We start from the raw sequence: 15,941 nt of genomic DNA, 5'->3' as shown, positions 1-15,941 counted from the left end.
AAAGCAGCAGTAACCATCCCCATTCCCAGTCCTGATTCCCCTTCCAAGGAACTAGCAATTTCAAATCAAAGCAATGCCAGATGGGAAGTGAAGAAATATTACCCAATTTGCTGGAGACAGCACCATGGTGTTTTTCTGTTAGCACCTGGAAGTCCTCATGCCCTAAAACAGGGATTAGCTTCATCACTAATCCTGGGGAAAAGACCAACAGCTCCCAGTGTCTCCAATTGCAGCAGCAACCCCACTTCCATTGTATTAATGATCTTACAAATTCTGGCACAAAGAAGGAGAAAGGCCCTGAGAAGGAATAGGAAGACTGAAAAGCATTTAAACCAAGATTCTCTGTCTAATCAGGCTTTAGGCCAAACTGTCAAGATCATTCACAGCAAGGGGGTGGTTCAGGACTCCCCTCTGCACCATCCTCTATTCTACTGTTCATTTTTCAAAAGTCATCCAAAATTGGATAGCTTTTATCATGTGCACCTTTGTTACTCTATACAAGACTAACGCTGTGTGTCAAAAATAATTGTTTTATTCTTTAATTGAAACAGAAGCTGACCAGGTTCCACCTCCATGAAAAAAATATCACATTTAAAATTGGTTACATTAACAGCCTCCAGTAACACTCAAACAGCACACTATCAACAAAATAAAAACCAAGATGTTCCAAAGAAATATCCATGTTGTCCTCAAAATATTTGTTACACAGAATACAATCAATCAAGTTTACTGGTTATGACAATTCATAGAATTTCTGCAATGTTTTCTTGAGATGTGTACAGTTCACTGCTGCAGTGTATCAGATAGCACAGTGTGTCAGGTGCTATTTCTCCATAAAAAGGCCACTGGAATATCCATCCAATTGTGAATCAGGTTGCAAACTACTGCACAAACTCTCCCAAGAAAAGAAGTTTCCTGAAGATATCACAGCTCATCTTTATCCCAGTCATCCAGATCCACATCACTGAGATCAATATCATCTTCAACTGGAAGCTGTGAAAAAGGGAAGGTTTCAAGCACACATTTAGAAATGCTTAACACCAGGACATCACTAACTTTGAAAGATGCTTACTTCATCCTGAGAGTAAAGCTCCCTCCTGTCATCTCTTTCATGAAATCTCAAATGTATTAGCACAGGACAAGTGATCAGAGTTTAGACTAGAAGGTTGTTTTCTACCAATAAAAATGCTCCAGATAAAGGCAAATACAGATAAACTATGTAACAAAACTACTACCATATTCTATATTTTAATTCCATCTGAAGTAGATCAAAGGATTGTAGTAACTTTGTTTTTTACAGCAATGTTGAACCTTAAGAACATACTTAATCACTGTGTTATTTACTACACAGACTTTATCTTACAAACTTTGACATTAAGACTTTGACGGTAATATCAGCATTTTGCAGAATCAAAGTCTCCACAACATTCAGGTCTTGAATGCATACACTACCACCTCCTTTACTCAGCATAGGTAATAACACATTTCAGCCTCAAGGGATTCAACTTTCAGATTACATCCTAACAGCTAGGCAGGAGTACCTGTCCACAACATCAGATGATGAATCTGGTGTTTGGTCTGGTGGCAGGATTTAAATAATGGGAAACTGTCAACACAACTTGCCATGATCTTTAAAGAACAAGATTTTTCACACTGCCAGTTCTTAGTTAATCTATGCAGTCATTTCTGAACCTAGCAAATCATCAGCACTTTTAGAGATGGAGCACCTCTTACCTCACCATCTTTGCCATCCCAAGGTTCAACTGAATGAATTTTAGGGAAAGCTCCACCACCCACTGGTGCTGTAGAGCCACGACCAACAGATAGTTCCCTGAGAAAAAACAAGTTAAAGTTAAATTTAAGAAGTTTCTCCAGTCTCCATCCACCTGGAACAGCACCCACTTCACATAAAAGGAAGTAAACTTTGAGATGTCATCTCTTGAAGCAAATCTAAACTGTCCAGAAGCAAAAGCTTTTCTAATTGAGAAGCAGAAAGTGATAGAGCCCTTAAAGCAGCATTGCAGATTTACAACTAGATCCAAAGAGACAAACTATGTGAGCTACACTATTTTGTATTTCAGCAGTTGTCATGGTTTAACCCCAGCCAGCAACTAAGCACCACGCAGCCGCTCACTCACTCCCCCCCATCCAGCAGGATGGGGGAGAAAATTGGGAAAAAGTAAAACTTGTGGGTTGAGATAAGAACAGTTTAATAGAACAGAAAAGAAGAAACTAATAATGATAATGATAACACTAATAAAATGACAACAGTAGTAAGAAAAGGATTGGAATGTACAAATGATGCACAGGGCAATTACTCACCACCTGCTGACCGACACCCAGCTAGTCCCCGAGCAGCGATTCCCCGCCCCCCACTTCCCAGTTCCTATACTAGATGGGACGCCACATGGTATGGAATACACTGTTGGCCAGTTTGGGTCAGGTGCCCTGGCTGTGTCCTGTGCCAAGTTCTTGTGCCCGTCCAGCTTTCTCGCTGGCTGGGCATGAGAAGCTGAAAAATCCTTGACTTTAGTCTAAACACTACTTAGCAACAACTGAAGACATCAGTGTTATCAACATTCTTCACATACTGAACTCAAAACATAGCACTGTACCAGCTACTAGGAAGACAGTTAACTCTATCCCAGCTGAAACCAGGACAGCAGTGTAACAATCATGGATAAATACAGCCCCTTTAACAGTATGTTTACCACTTAAGACAACTCCAAAAGGAGTCTGTAATTCTAGTTTTGAAAGTCACCTGCAACTGTTAACTTGAAATTACTAGTGATTTTTTTAGTGGAGGCTAAGCCTCCACAGGTTACAATGGGTATGAGGTATTTGAGACACTCCATCTTGCACTTGCTAGTTAGGCTTGCTCAAAAAGCCTAACATTAAAATCCTGAAGAGCTAATCCCTTTGCATTCTTTCAGAAGCAAATAAGACTGCATCAGCATTCCTCATTAGATGGAGTCTAGAATTTTTATGCTTGTCTCAGTGCCGACTTCCTTACTTTTGGTCAACAGTGTTGAGACTGTCTATTAAATTACAAAAGCTGCACACAGCAAGCTGAGTTAACAGCCAGCTACATTGACTGTGATTTTACTGCTTTCTTTAGGCAGCACAGCTGCACTGAAGTGTCAGGTAAGAGATTATTCTAGCAAGTATTGCTGTGTAGTAAGACAATACCAAACCAATTATCTAATGTAATATAAGCTGTTAAGTTGGCTGTTGTGTCCTGGAAGCACCATCCACCCTTACCAGGAAAGGCCTCACTAAGATGGATTTTGTAGACTAAGGGAATTTGCCATGTCTGAGAAAAGGCAAACATTTCTCTCACATGCATTAGTACAGACTGCCTGGTATTACTCTTCCTGCATCTGAATCCTAAATTTTAGCTGATGCTCTGAGAACACTCCCTTTTTGGCATAAAGAAGAAAGTCTGATCACTTACACAGGTAAGAGAATATAGCACTGTTTCCATTAACCCAGCAGGAACAGGGTTGAATTAACATGCTGCTTATGGCAAGGTGGCAAAAGAGACTGCTGTACTTTTGCAATTCTGACTGTCCTCTGACATTCTCCAAGCAAGGACATAGAAATAACACTGCTAATGTAAGCTCTCAAAGGCTCTTACATACCTTATGGCAGCTGGTGTTTTATCCAGAAGCAGAGTTCCCACTTCACTTTGACCATGCTTAAAGTAACAGTTTAACTGCACTGTTTCAGTGCTGCTGCCACCTTCTATGCTCCTGTCCATTTCCCTTCCCCATTCAATTCTTCTCAGCACTGGCTCTTGCCCAACTACGCAAGCGGCAGTTTCAGGGAACTTGAGCTGAGCAGAGAGCTATTGACTTTTTGGATGGATTGCTTCAGCTCTCCCGATTAGCTTACTGGATGCCAGGGGAATGGGGAAGGGGAAGACAGGAATAGATGAACAGCAACATACAGAACCTCAACAGCACCCGTTTAGATTCCCAAACTGGGAACTTCCCAATTACTAATCAGAGTGCACCACTTGAATTAATTAGTATTGATTACCAAGTCCCATTAATTTCTTGAGCTACCAGAGAACCAGAATTTCTCGATCAAAGCTCACTTCTGTTCTCAAAAGTTGTGCTAAAACTACCATTTAAGTCTAAATGATCAGCTACTTAATTCTGTCCACCACAAAAAGGTAGCGACTGCTTTAGTAGTTGCAATTCCCACTGAAATCATTCCCTTACTCCAGTGAATGCTCATCCTCTTAATTCTCTTAACTGTGCAAGTCTTGTCAGATCCAGGAGAGCCTGATTTTGGTCTGAACAGTCTCAGCCCCAGTTACAGAAACATTTAAGTCACTTAAAGATTTCATACCTGAGAAACTCATTAATCCCTTGCTCACTGAACGATCCTTTCAGAAGGGCAAATTTCATCTTCCGAGCATTAACAGCTGCCATTGCTGGATAACCAAAGCCTCCAATCCCCAGAGAGCTCTCAAGATCTGACTGAGCACCTGCTTCTGTCCACAGCCACCTTGAGGAAAAGATAAAATAGAAAATGAATAATTAGGATAGGCACTACAATCATTTTGAAGTTGCACATATCCTGCAACTCTGCAGAGTTCAGGCTGGGCTCTGAACTGCCCTTGACAGTGTCAACTGTTACTGAAGTCAGCAGGGACTAGAGGGTCCCAATCTTGAACCATGTAACAGAAGAAAGCCCTTCCTCAACAACACCTCTAGGCCAACTCCATGCTCACAGCCACTGAAAGCTGGATCAGAACAACAGCTGTGAAAGAGTCCAGGGAAAGAACTATGTTACCAATCTGCACGAATTACACTTCAGTCTATACTAAGTAAGGTTTAAAATGGCTCAAGTCACAGATCTAAACATGACAAAGTACCGCCCAAAGCACACTGTAGAGGATTTCTGGCCAAAGACTGAAAGACCACTATTTCACTCAGTATTAGTGCCTCACTGGTCAGGTCTCAGTTCCTCCAATGCTTAGTAAGTCCCCTGAAGGACCTCTGGAATCAGCCAATCTCAGCATTTTCCCCCAGGCTTTCATGCCATTTCACGCCCTTTTCACAGCAGTCAGTGTGTCAGAACAACTCTCACTTCCCAGAGAAGTCCCACAGATCCTAACCTCTATTTGAGAGGAGGAGAAAAGGCAAAACCTGCTGGCCTGCTTCTCTGAGAGCACGAAACTTGTTAATAAACTGCAATTTACTTTTTTTTTGTTAAGAATTCAGCAGTCATACCAGCGGACTTACCCACCAGCAAAAGACTCTAAAAGAAACTGGATAAATACTGCCCCAAAATATTTTAGTATTCAGAACAAGAGTAAAAGATGCTTAACCTGATCTCATTAATGCTTAGATATCACTTGTAAATGCAGGATTTGAGAGGTGGATGAAAAGAAAAAAAACAATCAGCAGTTTATTCTAAAGCCACAGCACCCCCTCCCGCAGTACAGTTAGAATACCAACATATACCATACTGAACAAGGAACAACTCTTACCTGCAGATGAATCACTCATACAAATTCCATCCTGTTATCTCTAAAAACACTCACATCTTTTCCAAGAGGACCAGTCTACAACGACACTTACCCCCACATTTTCTTTTTGTATTTTTCAGCCATTTTTAACATGACATCAAGGTAAGAATTCCTCCCTGAAGCTCCTGTTTGTTAGACAGAATTGGACAAGTTAAAAACTACAACTAAATGCTTCAAGTGACAAATTCATACAGAAGTCTGCTTGCTTGTATGTCTACCTGTGTCAAGAATATGAGGCAGGACAGAAATGATGCAGAGCTGATGAGCATCACAGGTACTCTTCAGAACATCTTCGTTAATTATCTAGAAGAAAGCCACAGAAAGTCAGTAAGAGTAAGACTTGGTTACCCAGCTGTGACCGCACTTCCCTCCAACAGCCTATCAACTCTATCCTACAAGGTAATAAGCACTGAAGCAACTTGACACAAAAAGCTTACAAGCCTCTCCTACTTCACTGGTCCCCCAACACAAGATTGATTACAAAGAGTTCACAAAATCTTCTGTTGAGACTTGCAGCAACAGGAAATAAGCAATACCAAATAAGGTTTACAGAGAGCACGGTAAGATACCACTTCTTGCTCCAAATCCCTGTCCTTGGACCAGGGCTGGAAACAGCACACTCATACGCCTATGCATATGCCTATAGGTTTCATTCATGGTGCTGCTAGCATAAGGAGAGCCAGCAGGGTGCAGCATTTGCTGAAGATGAGGACATTTCATCAACATTAACACAGCAATACCATTTTTGTGTGATCTACCTTAAAAAGGAATCAACCCATTTATCTACATCAGTGGTCTCCAAATTTTGATTGTGCACCCCTATCAGTAAAAAATTTTCTAAGCAAGCAGCCCTGATATATGTATTTTAATTATATACATGTACTACTGTACTAACGTATACATTATAAAGCATACAGAAAATAGACATTTTAAAAGGATAACAAGGATGAAATAAACATTTTAAAATATCTTTAAGTTTATTAATGGTACAAATTTTTTTTTTCCTGCACCCCAAGGGGTTGTCTTGCATGCACCCCACTTTGGGGACAACTGATCACCATTTCAAATCTACCAACATCAAGCTGAAACTAGAAGTCACCACATAGAGGGTGGAATTTTTTGGCCAACAAGCAAGATTAGTCATCATGCATCTCCTAATGGATGGCTTACAAATGACAAAACCCTGCCCTCTTGTAAAAAAAAAAAAGGTGTGGCACAGAACCCAACATTTTGACTCTTCCTCAAGAGAGGATTCAGACACTCTGGCACCATTCTGTCAGTGCCTTCAATGTATCAATTCTGATAATCTTTCAGTCAACAACAAATTCACAGTAAAAAAATAACAGAAAGCTGAATGATCAGTCTTGCCATCCTTGATCTGCTGCAAAACAGTGTGCAAGCAGCATATTTAGGCTGTTTTTACAGTTGATACAGTCCTGTAAAAACTGCTGCAAAGGATATGAAGGAAAAGCACTTTGAAAAAAAATGATGTAGAGGTACCTCCAGGAGCTCAGGTGGTGGTGCATTATCAGAAAACAGATCCAGAGCACGAGCAATGATATCAGATCTAGTTCTCCCACCATCATAATCAACAGGGTCTTCTCCTTTCTGGAAGATTTTAATGGTGGGAAATCCACGAATCTGAAAGACAAGTTTAAGCCATCAGCTCAAATAAATCCAAATATTTATGGTGGAAGTTATCTGCTACTCTGATGTGTTCTAGATTAAGAGAAAGGGAAGAGAGAACATCTACATGAATCCAGTCTCACAGCAGGTTATAACTGAACCTGAACAATTTTCTAGCTTCCTACTTGTGCAACAATTCAAAACAAAGTTAACACACACTGAAATACTGTTTTAAGTTTTAGGCCTGATGAATCAGCAATGGTGTCACCTCAATTTAGACACACCAAGCACTGCAGGGTTAAGTGCCATGAGGACTATCTTAACTCTTTGTATTTATTAGACATTAGTTACCCATTTTATCTGTAGGGAAACAGCACTGTGGCTACATGGCAACAAGTGGATCTTAAGCTCCCTCTGCTACATTTCCAGTAAAACTTGTTCAGTGTTCATGCTGATTGCCAGCCACATACACTTAAAGGTAAACTAAGCAGCACACTAAGTTCCCTGTACTGTATTAAAAAATTCAAGAGTATCAGTTCACTCTGGGCACACATCATAGCTGATCTGGGCAGCTAATATTGTTGGATCCCTGACAACTGGCTCCAACATGTACAGGTACATGTGCAGGTTCTGAAGATGCTCAGCGAGCACAAACAGTCTGAAAGGAGAGATCTCTCACTTCAGATGATAAAGGTATACAAGATCTTACAGAAATGAACAGCCTTTTTCATCAGCATCATCCAGATTTATTCCTTTCTTCTCACTCCATTTACTTATATTGTTACTGACATTCAGGAATGAATTATTTGGGGAAAAATGGTATGTGTCACTTAACATTATTTTTAGCACAAAACACTTAAGAGGTACCAGATTAAGGAACAGTTCAGTAAGCATTAAAGGGAAATCTGACATGCTAAAGATGGAAAGGAAATTGTAACCACTGCAGAGACATTTACCCCGTATCGGCCTGCCAGCATCTGATTGACTGTTGCATCTACTGCAGCCAGCTTTACTTTTCCCTTTGTTTGTTCTTTCACCTCAGTGGCAGCAGCTGCCCATTCTGGTTCCAGGCTGAAAAACAAAGAGTACAAGTGCTCTAAGCTCTCTTAGAGCTAGCAAAAGTATACCACATTCCACCATTCCGTAGCATACTCCACTCAGGGAAAAAAATAAAGTCTCTGCAGAGAACGACAGCTAGGAGGGTTATTCCAAATGAGACTGAAGTCCTGCAACTGAAGAAATGAAAAGGTTAATAAAAGTTCTGGATCTTATTTCCACTGGTAACTGGGAATTTTACTGCTAAGGAGGAATGCAGCCAGAGCACCACCAGGGTGCCCTGAGCAGGAAAAGCCCACATGTTTTTGTTAAAACACCTTACAGAAAACCCCACTTCTGATATACCAGAGATGCAAGGTCTCTTTTAGGGGATTAAGGGTATCACACAAAACTAAGCAGTAATGGGAAATGAATTGTCAAAGAAAAACCTCATTTACTTTTTGCAGTGCCCACACCATGGGGCATAAAACTCCACCATCCACACATCATCACTGTTTATGATGTTCTTATCAAAGCTGTCATCGGTCAGCTCAATCACATCCTTCTTATCTCCACCTCCGCTCTCTCGGCTCTGTAAGAAACAAACAGACCCTCACATAAGATGTAACCAAAATTGGTTTCCCACACAAGCCCTCTTCTGTGTGTCATGTCGTACAAAATGGTCTTTATTTGAATGAGATACAAAAGAGGCAGTGTTAGGTCATACACCTTTCCCATTTTAGAACTGACAATACACACAGCCTACCCCCAGAGCACTTTCAAGAAACAGCAAGTGAACACCCCCCCCCCCCCCCCCAAAAAGAAAGAGAAATCAAGTCAAACTGACTAACAAGATGCGAGAACACTTCCCCAGTTCCTCATGCTCTGACCTGTCCAAGAACAAAGTGCCAAGACCCCACCACCCCGCTGTGCCCTGGTTTCCAGGCAAAACAAACGTGCGAGTGCAATACACACTACAGGGTACAGTCCACCTAGGTCTTTTATCTGGCCAGCCTGAGGATGTTGGAGTATACTTGCTCCATGATTTAGAAACAGTAGGAGGAGCCAGAAGCTTTTCAATTTACCTTCAGGGAGAAATCCAGCAAGCCAACATCAGAAGAACACTACTAAATTAGAAAAAACTCGCCCATCTAGCTTAGACTAGGACTAGACAAATGGTACTTAAACCAGTTGGATAATGGGGCTCACAGAGACCTCAAAGTTCAAAGGGAGATGCACCTGGGGAAGAATAACCCCATGCACCAGTACACACTGGGGACTGACTAGCTGGAAAACAGCTTTTCAGAGAGGGATCTGGGGGTCCTGGTGGACAAGCTGAGCATAAGCCAGCACTGCACCCCTGTGGCAAAGGCACCTCACAGTCTCCTGAGCTGCACTAGGCCAGCAGGTCTGGGGAGGTGAACTTGCTCTCTGCTCAGCACTGTGTGAAACACCTGGAGTGCTGTGTCTAGTTCTGGGCTCCCCAGTATAAGAGGCATGCACACACTGGAGCAAGTCCAGCCAAGGGTAAAAGCTGATTCAGGGCTTTAAGCATCTGACATATGACAAGAGGTTGAGAAAGCTGGGATTGCTCAGCTGGAAAGAGAAGGCTCAGCATGGATCCTATCCAGGTATATAAATACCCAAATGGAAGGGAGTAAAGAAAACAAAGGCAGACTCTTTTCTGCAATGCCCAGTGTCACGATAAAAAGGGCTTAAGTTGAAATACAGGAATTTAGTTTAAACATAAGAGAAAACTTTTCTACTGTGAGGGTGGTCAAACACTGGAACGGGTTGCCCAAAGAGTGCCATCCATGTGGAGTCTCAGTCCTTGGAGATACTCACAACTTGATGGGACACAGCCCTGAGCAATCTGCTCTAGTTGATCTCGCACTAGGCAGGGGGGCTGGACTAGACAACCTCCAGAGGTCCCTTCCAACCTCACCTATTCTGTGAACTAAGTCAGGAGCACAAGCTCCGATCTCCTGTACAGTCTCCAGTTGAAAACAAACACACACATTCCCTCAAATACCTGTTTCCCAGAACTATATCCTCCACTTCTGCCACTAAGACGGTCTTTCACCAGGGACCGAAGAGCACTTAGAGCAGCATCGACAATAGCATCACTTGTCCTGCCACCTGCAATGCAGCAAAATGAGTGATTAAAGCATCAAAAGGCCAGTTTAAGGTAGGCCTCTGACTTAATTACAAACTTAATATTCCTTCACCCTGAGGATTTTTCAGGAAAAGCAGGACTGGGCTATGAGTGATATGGTAGTAGTGGTGGGACATCACTGACTTAAACACAAGCAGCAGGATTGGCTTCACTCCACTTTTCAACTACTCCCTTTATCTGATGCAGAGGAGTGACTCTGGCAAGCTCCGAGTAAACAGGAAGAAAGGAATAATTCTTTGGATCTGCCTATCAACCTCCACCAACTACAAACTGCAGGTGGGACTGTTAGCGCATGCTACGACACGCACCATTTGGTCAAACAAGTCCCACCCATGTGCCTCTCAGTTACTATAAGCACTAGACAGGAAGGAAACACCACACAAGACAGCATTAACAGCTACCATAATTACTGTATTCAGGGAAGTTTTTAGGCATGCAACACGTGAAAGAGCACCACATTTACCCTGATAATCCTCTGCTTTGTTTTTGTTGGCTCCAAATATCTTGATAGTCGGAAACCCTCTGACTCCATACTGTCCACCCAAGGACTGATGTTTATCTGCATCTACTGCACCTACTTTCACTACACCCTGTGGAAATAAAACCCAAAAACTAAGACAAGACTTCTACAGTGATTTAACACATTGTATACTCTGTGCGTGCTGGAGAGAAAAAGAGTTATTACGAGGGTAAGAAAACAGTCACCATAAGAGGCGTTATCCCCCCAAAAGCATTAAACTACAAAACACCATATATGTCCCTTTCTTTCTTCATCCTGACAAAAAAAACTTTAAATTTTTGGGGTTTTTTTTTAGCTGGGTTTTGTTTGGTTGGTTTGGGGTTTTTTGTTTTTCTGTTTTTATTATTTTTAAGGGAAATATATTTCACATAGGCAAGAGTTTAGCAAATCACTACATGACCAAGTTTTCTGCAGTTAAAGAAATACTCATCACCAACAGCTTACAAAGCTGTTTTCAGCTATTCGGTTCATACTGTTCAGAGGCAGGTGACAGAACAGCGAGGAAGAAAAGAGAAACATGCTATTTTGGGGGATGGCTGGGTTCTAATGTCCTCTGGTGCTGTTAAAAGCAGCCCTGAAAAACAGTAACAGAAATTCACAGGGACAGAACTGACTTGCTTCCTGTACAATTCAATGGCTTCTTTTAAAAAAGAAAAAACCACAAAAATCCTGACTTTAAGTGCCTCTGACTGGTCACTTCTCTGACTGGACAAGTACAATTAAAGTGACATATGGTTTTGGGGACCAAACCCCACCTCCATGTTCCCAAGCCAGATGACAAACAGCCAAATTCTCCTCAATCCACTGCCACAAGCACATTTCAAAGGTTAAACTTACTTTTAATGCTGTTGCTGCTTTCTTCCACTCAGGGGTTAGTCTTTGACAATGACCACACCTTTAAAAAAACAAAACAAAACCAACAGTAATTGTCATTCAGATCTGACAACTATTTCCGAAATAGAGTGGTCTTGTTGGGTTTGCAATTACAGAACAGTCACTCACAGCAAATTGTGGGAGACTTAAGATCTACTCATGAGGAGGGGAAGAGGCTATGCCACAACATCACATCATCACTCAGACTTCTGAAGAGAAACCTCCATGTGTATTACATAAGTGCATACACACACACACACGCACAAAAAAAGCTAACTGGCTTTCCTAACAGAGGCAAATGTGCACACCAAAATCCAGATATGCATGCTAGTCTGCTTGTTGCAAGCTAAAATGGACCTGTGATAAGGCCTGAAAAAAATTATTCTAGAGGTAACTTCTTAACTAGCAAGAATTTGTGGCACGTTTCCTGGAGGTGTCTGGGGGAAAAGACCAACAGCTGACCGGCAACTAGCATATAATCACAGCATCAAAGTCTGTAGAGAAAGAGGAGCTGCTCATTTACTTATTCCAGTTCTACACTATTACCACTGTTTAACAGAGCTTTCTGTTGCCTGTAAAACTGCAACAAACACTAGAAGCAGCACAGCAAGCTTTCCCCTAAACCTCTCAGTCCAGAGTCAGGCTGTTGCAATCAATGAAAGGCCCCTTTCTACAGAACATGGAGCTTTGGATGGCAATAGCACAGAGGATTTGTGCAAAGATGGAATATACATCACCAGAATTTATGTGGAAGAGATTCCACACACTGGACATGAGCAGGATGGGAGATAGAGGTGCTAAATTAAGATGCACAAAGCCAGTATTTTTCAATGGAAATGGGAAATTCCAAGTGTGAATTCAGATCTGTGCTTTCACATGAGAATTAGGTTCAGAAAGAGAGAAGCGAGCAGCCTTCTCACTTACTTATTGATCCACTAACCACTCTGATCAGTCATTTTTAATACTAATTTCAGTAGAGAAATTGAAGTAGTAAAATGGCATACAAGCTTTTGTTATTAGATCCTACTTGCCAACTTGAAACCAATTCCTGCCTTTTTCCACTCTTGACGATATTTAAAATAGGAATCCCAACTACAGCTATTTGGCTAGTCACAAGGCCATCAAACTGATAACTGTACTGCCAACAACTGAATGAAACCCTGGACTGATCAGCAGCAGATTCCTATGCTGCTCCTCCATGCTAAGAGCAAATAAGTACACAGCTGTAATTCTTACCATGGGGCGTAGAACTCCACGAGCCACAGGGTCTCACTCTGAATGACCTCCTTGTTGAAGTTAGTTGGTGTTAGCTCTATCACATCATCACTGGCTGAATATAAACAGTTAACTGCCAGGAATAACGTACAGCTCACTGTGCCTAGAACAAAAAAGCAAAGCAGTCAGCATTCCTGCAGAACATTTATGATTCTCCTGTTGCCATGGCTAAATCACCTCCCCACTGCCTGCAAATCAGCAGCAGGGGGAGGAAATCAGGGAAAGGGATTCCAGTTTGGCTGGAAAAAAGGAATTTAAGGCAAGATATACGCTTTCCCTCCTCACTTAAATCCTGATTCCACAGGATCATATAATATATTCTCTGTGCCTAAAGCTAACTGGAATTATGCCACCCCTGCTATGGCCCTCCAGACAGTCTTTTGTCAAAGCTGCTACCCTAAATACTACTGGTACAAAACCAGCAGAACTTCCACAGGTATCCCCATGATAAGCTATGTTTTCTTTCAGTTCTTTCTCACAGAAACTCCTAAACCAACTGTCCACACCTCTTGCACAGCAGGCACTCAAACATATCTTTTATAGGATCACATAATGCAGGACTGTCCCAACTAGTCTTAGTACAGTTACGGTGATTTTAGGACCAGCACTTGATGCACTGGTAGTGTAAGGAGCTCCTTCATTCTTGGTCATAAGGATCTTGGTCTACCAGTAATTCATCTCTCTAGCAACAGACTGGAGAACAACAGCTAAATCTCTCTGGTTCACAACTCCAGCACTCTTAGAATGCTAAAAAAAAAGTTATCATTAAAATGTACAAGGAAATTGCTTTCTCTTAAGAAGACTTCATACTTCTGGTCACTTCGGGATCTTATTATTGCTTGCAACTTTCCACATAAAACCTCGTAATCCTTCCTTCTACCTAGTCAGAGAGCTTGAGAGATGACTTGATGAAAGATGACAAGCATCTCTGTAACAAAATTCACATAGCAAAAGACTTTTCCTAATCCACCAAAGACTGGAGGAAGTAAGAGCTCAGACACTGCAGTTAGAACTAGGCAAAAAACAATTAGCTTTGCTGCAAGCGGTTAATAACTTGCATGGTAAGCTGCACATTCTCTCTCAAGACTGAATATGAGAGGAAGATACAGTTCAGTAATGCAGAAACCCTACAGTACATGGTACACAGACTGCACAGCATCACCTACACTTTATCAGTCCTGCTCAAAAAAAGCCAGTTTCATTACACCTATTCTGCAGGTGAGAGAAGCTGACAAATAACATCTTCCAGGTTACTCTGCCAGAGGTCAGGACTGAATTGCCACACTGCAACCCAGTGCCCTATCCACTGCACCACTCCCCCTCCTAATGGCTTCTTCTAGCCCTAGGACCCAAGCCTTTTCTTTTGGCGTGATCTCAGTTGGTTTCCACCACCAGATTCACACATTAGATTGGCTCTCTCCCTTCAGTATGCCCCACACAAACAGCACTGATCAACAGACTTCCAAGGCGATCTGTGGCTGTCACAGCATGTTACAGTGACCTACAGTAGCAGCTGCCACTGGGGTAGAGTAAGAAAACAAGGATGGAAAAAACTACTTGAACATTACAGTCATTCTCAAGAGAGAAACCCTTTTATAGATGGAAAGAGAGCATTAAATCGAAATCAGCATATTGTGGCATCACCTAAAGAGATCTCTGGCAGAATACATTCAGAAGCTGAACAGAGTTCACTCAGCCATTTCTGTCTCTTCAAATAGAGAAGTTCTAGCTTATGCAAAAACACCTGCTAAAGAGAACTCATGAAAGAAAGCACATGGTGAAATTCACCTAGTCACGTATCACTGCATTTCTGTTTAAGCTATAACTCATGAACTGGTAGTATAACTTTCCTTTCTATAGTGAAATTTTCAAGATTTAATTCATCTTTAGCAAATAAACCGCTCATTTTCCTACAAGCATCTAAGCCAGGAAAACGCAAATCTGTTCTTGACATTAAAGCAAAAAAACCAACCTCAGATAATCTGGTTTTGAAAGTTGTTTTCTAAGGTAAGCAAATTAGATAGACAGGAGCACGGTTAAACCAACTAAGGCATCTACATGCTGGTATTGCTAGTCCTCATCAAAAAGCCAAATTGTAACTCTGAAGATTTGTTAAAAAAACCTTTTGCTACTGGATGATGATTCTGTGAACTTCCTCCTTAAATACCCACCCCCTTCTGCAGCAGAACTCGGTGTGCTGAAGTTCACCCGTCCCTGCACATCTGTGCTCGGTGAGCGAGAGCCTTCCCCGTTCGGCCCCGTGCAGTGTTAGCTGCACCCTCGGTATTTCTATAAAGGGGTCCGCGGGGGACTACTTAACAGGGTTACCGATTTATTCGGCACAGAAGACCCAGCAGCAGGGGGAGGGGAAGAGGAAGTGCAATTCCCCACGGACTCCTCCCTTTGTCTTCAGTCATTACTTTCCGACTGCCCTTACAGCACTAGATCCCAGTTCAGGGCAGCCGGGCAAGTAAAACATCACAATTTACTGGAAATCAAAGCGGTTCGGATTTTTTTTTTTTTTAATTAGTGTGAGAGATAAGCACCATTTTCTTTTTTGTTGTTGTTGTTGCTGGGATCTTTAGGCCGCACGCCAGTTACCCACCGAGTAACCGGGGGCGGGGCGGCGCGGCGTGTCCCCCCCGCCCCGGGGGGCACAGCGGCTCGGACCGGCAACGGCCCAAAGGCGGCTGCAGGCGCTGCCCCCCACTCCACGAGCCACCCGCCGGCCACCCCGGAGCGCGGCCCGCACGGCCTAGAGCCCTCGCCCCATCCCCGAGCGGGAGACGGGCGCACGGCGGCTCCCAGCCCCTCCCCAGCGGCCGGACGGCCGCCCGCTCCCTCAGCCCTCCGCCTAGCTCCCTCCCGCCGCGACGGGCCGGGCCCACACCGGA

General features: G+C 42.6%; 1 protein-coding gene across 1 annotated transcript; it reads right to left on the bottom strand.

Annotated features, from left to right (window-relative positions):
- Positions 1-510: 510 nt before the first annotated feature.
- Positions 511-13,154, bottom strand: PDIA6 (protein disulfide isomerase family A, member 6; the record flags this gene model as incomplete). The annotated part of the gene is made up of 12 exons (XM_010566675.1): positions 511-993; positions 1,735-1,831; positions 4,357-4,515; positions 5,595-5,667; positions 5,761-5,845; positions 7,043-7,183; positions 8,125-8,239; positions 8,662-8,795; positions 10,236-10,342; positions 10,843-10,969; positions 11,737-11,794; positions 13,009-13,154. Coding segments are annotated over 12 exons (1,311 nt in total), but the record flags the coding sequence as incomplete, so codon positions are not given.
- Positions 13,155-15,941: the final 2,787 nt, after the last annotated feature.

Source organism: Haliaeetus leucocephalus, unplaced genomic scaffold (genome assembly GCF_000737465.1).
Source record: "Haliaeetus leucocephalus isolate CR32 unplaced genomic scaffold, Haliaeetus_leucocephalus-4.0 Scaffold217, whole genome shotgun sequence".
Lineage (NCBI taxonomy): Eukaryota > Metazoa > Chordata > Aves > Accipitriformes > Accipitridae > Haliaeetus > Haliaeetus leucocephalus.
Note: the sequence above shows the minus strand (reverse complement) of the source record. Positions and strands in the feature narration are given on the sequence as shown.